A 9,430-nucleotide genomic window follows, 5' to 3' on the forward strand; every position below is an offset into this window, starting at 1 on the left:
ACGTTTTTTGTCCTGTATTTATTATTTTACATGTATGTTTGATGGGCCCCCTTGGAAGAATGCAACTTATGCCCACGTGTTGTAGGGGCTACCCATCTGTTTTCAAGATGAAATAAATAAATAAATAAAAGACCTGTAGCGAGTGGGAAAAGTGGATAGAGCGTTGTGAGGAGGGGAAGCGCTTTTCTTTCCCCACCCACCCGCCCTTATAGCCATTGCTGGGACTCGGCTTCCACCGCGCGACTTCGGCACTGCCCCCATCACTAATGAGGATGATCCAATGATTGTCAGTGTGGATACTTTGCGAGTATAAGTGGAGTCCTTGTAGACCTTGCGTTACCGACAGCGTCACAGGGATATGCCTACGTAAGTGAAAAGTCCCAAACACATCTTTGATCGAGCAGGCTGATATGTTTACATGGATTTCCTTTTAGAGCTGTTAAACCAGCAAACATACAAACAGACAGCGTTAAAAGCGTTGATTAAGCAGTGAAATAAAGTTACATCGTTGTGACATGATAAAACATTATGGGTAATCAGGTATGTCAACTTTGACCTTTGACCCTCACGGTGCACAAGGGTCAGTATGCCTTTCCGCCATCTTGATTTGTTGGAATATCACGTAAGGTTCATTTGCCTTCAGTTTGAGGCCATTGTCAAGACATTTCAACGCATCAGCATATAATCGACCCCATAAACTGGTAGGTGAAACCCTTTTTTTACTGCCCGTGTGTGCTCTTCGTCTTCTAATTGTTTTATACTTTAGAAATAATGGTTCTTTACCAGAACTAGTAAAAGTCAGATCATGTTTGGGGAGGGGGATTACGACGTAAATGAGTTGTAGGCATTGACAAAGTATATAAATGCAACGGTTCGATGACTCTTTGAATTCTGAAGCATTTTGCAATGGGGGCGGGGTCTTCCTAAATTGTTGCACGTCTGTAAATGCGTGTGTGTACTAGCATGTGTGTTTGAGTGCATGCGTGTGTGTGACTGTGTACATGCATGTTGTGTATCTTTATGCATTGTGTGTGTGCGTGTGTGATCTTGGATACGGAACAGGCTTCTATTCAATATTTACCCCTGTTGTGGGATAACAAAAAGTATGGGACTACTGGGAGTGTTTGCTATCTTTAAATTTTAGATGATTTGTTGTTCTTCATATAGAAATGGACCAGAAAAACAGTGAGATTGCTATGGACCCCAGGAACCAGACAAACAGCAGCGACAAATCAGACACGGGAAAACAGCAGGATGAAAAGGGGGGCATCCCATATGGGGAAAAGATCAGAGAAGAATCTGATCATCCTAACCTACAGGGTCAACAAACAAAGCAGTTAGACAGACTACCGGTGAAACGCACCAGGGTTAAACGCTTTGTGTGTACGGAATGTGATTTTCGGGCAGCCAAAAAATCTGAACTATTAAGGCACACGAGAAAACATACTGGTGAGGAACCTTACAATTGTGACCAGTGTGACTATTCTGCTGCACACAAAGTTTCTTTAGACCTTCACATCACTAAGCATACTGGAGAAAACCTATTTAGGTGTGAAGATTGCGGATACAGGACTGCTTACATGTCTAATCTAACGGGACACGTGAGAACACATACAGACGAGAAACCCTACAAATGTGATCAGTGTGACTATTCCGCTGCACGGAAGGGAAACTTAGACCGACACATGACTACACACACCGAAGATAAACCCTACATGTGTGGAGAGTGCGGGCACACGTCGGCTGATAGATCTGCCTTAACCGTACACATGAGAAGGCATACAGGTGAGGAACCATATAAATGCGACATGTGTGGCTATTCTGCTGCAAAGAAATGCCATCTAGAGTCACACATGGCTAGACACACCGGCGACAAACGCTTCATGTGTGTGGAGTGCGGATACAGAACTGCTCACATGTCTTACCTATCCGTACACATGAGAATACATACTGGTGCAAAACCTTACAAATGTGACCGGTGCGACTATTCTACCGCACAGAAAGGAAATTTAGACCGACACATGGCTAACCACACCGGAGGAAAACGCTTCATGTGTGGAGTGTGCGGATACAGGGCGACTGCCAGGTCTAACATAACCATACATATGAGAACACATACAGATGTGAAACCTTATCAGTGTGACCAGTGTGACTATTCTACTGCAAGGAAAGGAAATTTAGACCGACACATGGCTAATCACACCGGAGAAAAACCCTACATGTGTGGAGAGTGCGGATACAGGGCGGCTGAAAAATATTCCTTAACCGTACACATGAGAACACATACAGGTGCGAAACCTTACAAGTGTGACCTGTGCGACTTTTCTGCTGCAACAAAAAGCGGTTTAAACAAACACATGGCTACACACACCGGAAATAAACCCTACATGTGTGGGGAGTGCGGACTCCGAACGGCTGACAGGTATTCCTTAACCGTACATATGAGATCACATACAGGTGAGAAACCTTATATATGTGACCAGTGCAACTATTCTGCTGCAAAGAAGAGCGATTTAGACTCACACATGGCTAGACACACCGGAGAAAAACCTTACATGTGTGGAGAGTGCGGATATAGGACGGCTCACAGGTCTAACCTAACCGCACATATGAGAACACATACAGGTGAGAAACCTTACAAGTGTGACCAGTGCGACTATTCTGCTACAAAGAAAAGCTACTTAACCAAACACTTGGCCGAACACGATTCTTAGCGATACATTTGACAAGTGCAGACACAAGACGGTTGAAAAATCTTACGTATCCAGGACACGCACAAAATACAGATTATCAAATCAAATGCGATAACTTCCGAAAATAGTTTCATCAGGTTGGTAGAATATAGGATGAAGGAAAATTCTTTTTTACACAACCACTGAAAGAAGAAAAGAAGTCGGCAGTTACAGACCATATCGCCAGGCCTAGGAACAATTGCTTAATTGACTGGGAGGGGCGAAGGTCATAGACAGGGAAGACAATAGGCGGGCACGGTGGATTAAGGAGGCCATCTGGATAAGAAAGTCAACCCCAGTGATGAACCGGGACGAGGGAGGATACAAGCTAAGCCACGTTTGGGATTGTTTTCTCACCGCAAAAGCGCCACCTACATCGGCTACATATAGCGGTGAGAAGCAGAACTCCAGTTAGAAGCTCTGACGATGTGTCAGAGAGACATCGAAACGTAAGCCATGTAAGTAACTACTGGTTGTGTAAAAAAAACTCTCCTTCATCCCAAATGCGATAAGTCCGGCATTTCTGTTTCATAGAAATATAGCTAATAAATACACATGGTCAAACACTCTGTAGTTTATGAATACACCAACCCAACATGTGTGATGAGTGCGGATTCACCGGGATGCAACTTTGGTATAGTTGCATGACTATTAAATAGCCGTATATCAGTATCCACTATTTCAGGACAAAAGAGACAAAAACAAGAGCTTCTGAAAAAAGCTAGTCTTTCGCTTACTTATATTGTGTACGTAAAAATGTTTGGCATAGTTTGGTCAAGCGTGGGTGCCAAGTCTGCAACGTTGGCAGCTCTGGCACAGTTTGGTCAAGTGCTAGGTTATATAACTGTTTAGTAAGGTAGTCGTTCTCACAGAGTATATTTTACTTGAACTACATATAATAACACAACTGCATGAATGATGTTAACTTTATTCGGATTGTTTCGCTGTTAAGAACGGCTCTGTTACAGTACAACAGGGTTTTATGAAAGTGCACTGTAGTAATCAAATTTATCAGTAGATGTGTCCTGAATTTCTGCAAGAACAAACAAAGTATTGTCACCATAAACAACATAAAATATTAACACATGGCATATACAGTAATGGAAATATTTTTTTTAATGGCAAGATCATGTGAAAGGTAGATATTTTAAACTAAAACAGGTCCGTGATATGTTTAATGGAACGTTTCGTTTCTTTTAGTAACGCAATTATGCTTTTACTTGACGGAGTCGTGACGTCACGCGTCAGACTCACTCCGTCGAGCTCGGTCAGAATCTTCCCTTTCGAAATTATAAATTAAATGTGGGTCATTCTATTTTCAACGCATCCGAGGGCTACTATTTTGCTGAAAGAAGTTTGTTACACGAAAATAGCCTGAAATTTCTTAGAGTAAGAAATTTCCGAATACGCCCCCCTCCCACACCATGTCAGATGCGGCGCACGCATCTTACACAATTCTAGATTTTGTAGCGGTGATTTTCCATAAAACAAAGTAAATGACATGTCAAACTGTTCTCTGCAATGTCTGTTTTATTATAACCAAACAGCGAACATGTTAGTTTATAAATTGTATACAATCTTACGAAGAAATCCTCACCGTTCACATCCGTCTCTGCAAATTCCTGCTTATAAGCCATGCAGAAACCAAGCAGCACATTCATGGTAGGCCGATACGTATGTCATAACGTTACATGCCGTCGAATCTGCAGGGTAGAATATCTCGCTAGCACGATATGGCATGGACCGCAAACCAAGCAGCACATTCATGGTAGGCCGATACGTATGTCATAACGTTTAAATACCGTCGAATCTGCAGGGTAGAATATCTCGCTAGCACGGTATGGCATGGTCGACCCGGACGGACGGACGGACAGACGGACGGACAGAAATCTAATATCGGTCTGATTGCCTTTCGCCGCGGAAGCGCGGCGAAAGACAAAAAGTTACACAGTAGAAGTGGCAAGGGTAAGATGTAACAGCAACATGTAACTGGAGAAAATGATCCGTTGACAATTTGTCAAATCAGTATGGCTAGAGAAATCGTCGTAAACGTGGCGTTATTATGATAATAGATGTTAATTGTAAATGTAACAACGTCCGGGATTTCGAGAGCCAAGTGCAAAGTTTGATAGCTACGTATCTGCTGTAGTCAGAGATGTAGTCATGAAGCCATACATGTAGATGTCACAATATGTGTAATTGTCAAGGTCTTTTTTCTCAATAAAGCTTAAGGAAATAAAAAAAAAGAATCAGTATGCACTATGTTCTAAATAATTGTCGATGTAGTCCTCGTAGTGGGATAAACCACGTCATTTTTGTTCAGGCCAATGTCGAAGTGAACGCCCGTTGTATGCATATCTAATACCATAGACCTTGTACATATTGTATGCTTTAACATGATAGAAACGTTCTGTATTATATGCATGCTAATAAGCGCTTACACTTACTTATTTTGGAAAATCATGTCCAGTTGCTTAAGTAACTGCTTTTTTGCGTATCTTATCACCTTGTTGTCTAACCTTCATTGACATATCAAACTGTATGTTATTTCTGTAATAAAGAATCGATACTGACATTACTGACTGAAAATCCTTGCTTATAGGTATCCAAATGCCGATTTAACACCATGTCATTGACTTTTTACTTTATTTCTTTGTTACATTCTAAGCGGAATGTTGCTAGGTTATATTTATCATGTGCGTTTATCAACAAATGATGCATGCGAACGATTGATTGATTGATAGATTATCATTATAGCCTTCTGATAATTTGCATCACAAAGAAAGATAGTCAATTGTTCCTTCAACCCAACTTTGCTTTCCGTGCTGTTTATACATGTTATCTATTATGCCGATCGAATGTAACGAGAAAGAATTAAGTACACTATCGAAAGCATTAATTCATAGTTATGATAAACACAACTACATCACTTTTGCATGTCGATTCATAGCTAGGATACAATAATTGCTTTCCAACAGATCTCTCGAGTGTCACTTAGGACAGATAGTGTCTGGAACGTCTGACCGTTTCGAAAATCATATCCATTTGCTTGAGTAACTGCTTTTTGGCGTATCTTATAACCTAGATGTCTAACCTTCATCGACGTTTAAAGAAAGGTATACCTTAGTCCAACTGCTTCTCGCTTAAAAGGTTTATCTAATGACATGGGGAAGGTGAATTATATGTGCTTCTTAACAGTAAACATCGAATCATAGAGAAATTATACATATGTACATGTATCAGATTCATACAAACAAGTATATTCATTTATCCAAAATCATATCCAGTTGCTTGAGTAACTGCTTTATAGCTTACGTTCCCTTTATGGCATACATAAGTCGAGTCCTTTTACACCTTGCGTTACCACTTGCGCCACTTGGATATGCCACTCTTTGATCGAGCAGACTGATATGTTCACATATGTTCACATGGATTACCATTAGAGCTGTAAAACCAGCAAACATGCAAACAGACAGCGTTGAAAGCGTTGATCTACATCGTTGTGATAGGTTAGAACATTATGGGTAATCAGGTATATCAACTATGACCTTCGACCCTCGTGGTGTAAAAGGGGTCAGATTACCTGTCCGCCATCTTGATTTTCGGAATATGACGCACGATTCGTTTTGCCTCCAGTTTGAGGCTGTTTTCAAGACAATTCAGCACATCAGTAATTGATCAACCCCGTAAACAGGTAGGTAAACCCTTTTTATACCGTCTATCCACTCTTCGTCTGCTGATTCTTTTGGGCAAGGGTTCTTTACTTGAACTAGTATAGTAGAAGTCAGTATGGGGAGGGGGGCATTACGACGTAAATGATTTGTAGACATCGACAAGGTTTATCAGTGCAACGGTTTGATGCACTTGGGCTTGATGACTTTTTAGATTCTGAAGCATTTTGCCTTGGGGGCGGGGTCTTCCTAAATTGTTGCACGTTTGTAAATGCGCGTGTGTACCAGCATATGCAGTATGTGTGTGACTGTGTGCATGTAATCTCCAAACAGATCTTCCGTGGCATAAGACAGTATCATAAGCTGCATGGGGAAGGAGTTTAGCCAGCAGAGGGGTAAATTGGCTTCGTGTGACCAATTTACTCCTATGCCGGCTAAACACATTCCCCAGCTTATGGTACTGTATTATGCCACGGGAGATCTGCTTGGAGATTAGTGTGCATGCAGGTGTATCCTTTATGCATTGTGTATGTGTGTGTGTATGTGTGAATGTGTGTGTGTGTGTGGGTGCGTGTGTGGGTGAGTGTGTGTGTGTGGTGTGTGGGTGTGTGTGTGTGATGTGTGATGTGTGATCTAGGATACGGAACAGGCTGGTATTCAATATTTACCCCTGTTGTAGAATAACAAATAGTATTGGACTGCTGGGAGTGTTTCCTATCTTTCAATTTTAGATGATTTGTTGTTCGATCTTCGTAGAAATGGACCAGAAAAACAGCGAGATTGCCATGGACGATCTACTAACTACACACCCCGGAAACGAGACAGACAGCAGCGACAAATCAGACACGGGAAAACAGCAGGATGAAAAGGGGGACATCCCATATGGGGAAAAGATCGGAGAAGAATCTGACCATCCTAACCTACAGGGTCAACAAACAAAGCAGTTAGACAGGCTTCAGGTTAAACGCTTTGCGTGTACGGAATGTGATTATCGGGCTGCCACAAAAACTGAACTATTGAGGCACACGAGAAGACATACAGGTGAGAAACCCTACAAGTGTGGAGAGTGTGGATACAGGACGGCTGACAGATCTGCCTTAACCGTACACACGAGAAAACATACTGGTGAGAGACCCTACAAGTGTGACCTGTGCGACTATTCTGCTGCCGAGAAGGGTACGTTAGACCAACACATGACTACACACACCGGAGAAAAACCCTACATGTGTGGAGAGTGTGGGTACAGGACGGCTTCCAGGTCCCGCCTATCTCAACATATGAGAACACATACAGGTGTGAAACCCTACAAGTGTGACCAGTGTGACTATTCTGCTGCACAAAAATCCAATTTAGACCAACATATGGCTAAACACACCGGAGAAAAACCCTACATGTGTGGGGAGTGCGGATACAGGACGGCCTTCAGATCTAACCTATCCGTACATATGAGAACACATACAGGTGCGAAACCATATAAATGTGCCAAATGCGACTATTCTGCTGCAAAGAAATACCATATAGAGTCACACATGGCTAAACACACCGGCGAAAAACGCTACATGTGTGTGGAGTGCGGATACAGAACTGCTCACATGTCTTACCTATCCGTACATATGAGATCACATACAGGTGCGAAACCCTACAATTGTGACCAGTGTGACTATTCTGCTGCAGTGAAAAGCATTTTAGACGTACATATGGCTAAACACACCGGAGAAAAACCATACATGTGTGGGGAGTGTGGCTACAGGACGGCTAACAGGTCTTACTTAACCGTACACATGAGATCACATACAGGTAACAAACCTTATAAGTGTGACCAGTGCGACTATTCTACTGCACAGAAATCAAATTTAGACCGACACATGGCTATACACACCGGAGAAAAATCCTACATGTGTGGAGAGTGCGGATACAGGGTGGCTGACAAATATACATTAACCGTACACATGAGAACACATATAGGTGTAAAACCCTATAAATGCGATCAGTGTGACTATTCTGCTACAACGAAAAGCTATTTAGACAAACACATGGTTAGACACACCGGAGAAAAACCCTTCATGTGTGGGGACTGCGGATACAGGACGGCTTTCAGATCTAGCCTATCCAAACATATGAGAAAACATACAGGTGAGAAACCCTATAAGTGTGACCAGTGCAACTTTTCTGCTGCACGGAAAGGAAATTTAGATGAACACATGACTACACACAGCGGAGAAAAACCCTACATGTGTGGGGAGTGTGGATACAGAACTGCTCGCAAGCCTAACCTATCTCGACATATGGTCAAACATACAGGAGAAAAACCTTTCGTGTGTGGGGAGTGTGGATACAAGACGGCTCACAAGTCAAATTTAACGAAGCACATCAGACGACACAGGGGTGTGAAACCTTATAAGTGTCACCAGTGTGACTTTTCTGCTGCACAGAAAGGCGATTTAGACCAACACATGGCTAAACACACCGACGACAAGCCCTACCAGTGCGGAGAGTGCGGATACAGAACTGCTCGCAGATCTAACCTAACCGTACATATGAGAAAACATACAGGCAAGAAACCTTACAAGTGTGACCAGTGTGACTATTCTGTCACAGATAAGAGGTGTTTAAACAAACACATGGTCACACACGCCTCTTGAACAACAACAGTTGGTCGGCTCCATGAACAAGTACGTTAGGCCTGCACATGGTCAAACAGTCTCAGAAAGACGGAATAAAGGAAGACGGAAGAAACGATGGGAAGACAACATGGAGAATGGACCGGGTAGAGTTAAGCAGAAGCCATAAGAGCGGCGGAGAACAGAGACAGGTGGAGGAGGATAGTGAATGGAGTCACGGTGCCCCAACGACCCATACAGGGTCAAACACTGGACGGTTGAACAGCAACAGTTTGTTGGCTCCCTGAACAAGTAAGTCGGGCCTGCACATGGTTAAACAAACCGCTGAGAAACCCTACATGTGAGTGGAGCGCGGGTTCACAGGGATGCGGAACTTACATTTAGCGGCATCTAGAGGCTATTCAAA

At 42.7% G+C, this 9,430-nt stretch overlaps 2 protein-coding genes across 4 annotated transcripts in view; both read left to right on the forward strand.

The window, feature by feature from the left end:
* The window catches only part of LOC118408207 (gastrula zinc finger protein XlCGF57.1-like), a 64,697-nt gene that overhangs the window by 53,136 nt on the left and 2,131 nt on the right, over positions 1-9,430 (forward strand). Inside the window, exons 1-2 of one of the 3 annotated variants that reach the window (XM_035808849.1) lie at positions 404-701; positions 1,168-2,289. In XM_035808849.1, coding sequence (XP_035664742.1) covers positions 1,170-2,289 — 1,120 coding nt within the window. In that variant the 5' untranslated portion in view covers positions 404-701; positions 1,168-1,169. Of the gene's footprint in view, positions 1-403; positions 702-1,167; positions 3,435-9,430 lie in introns of those variants that run through there. The other 2 variants (XM_035808847.1, XM_035808848.1) reach the window with 2 other exon arrangements.
* LOC118408220 (gastrula zinc finger protein XlCGF57.1-like) overlaps positions 1-9,430 on the forward strand; it is a 57,708-nt gene that overhangs the window by 30,654 nt on the left and 17,624 nt on the right. The window lies entirely within an intron of this gene.

Source organism: Branchiostoma floridae, unplaced genomic scaffold, assembly GCF_000003815.2.
Source record: "Branchiostoma floridae strain S238N-H82 unplaced genomic scaffold, Bfl_VNyyK Sc7u5tJ_1560, whole genome shotgun sequence".
Classification (NCBI taxonomy): domain Eukaryota; kingdom Metazoa; phylum Chordata; class Leptocardii; order Amphioxiformes; family Branchiostomatidae; genus Branchiostoma; species Branchiostoma floridae.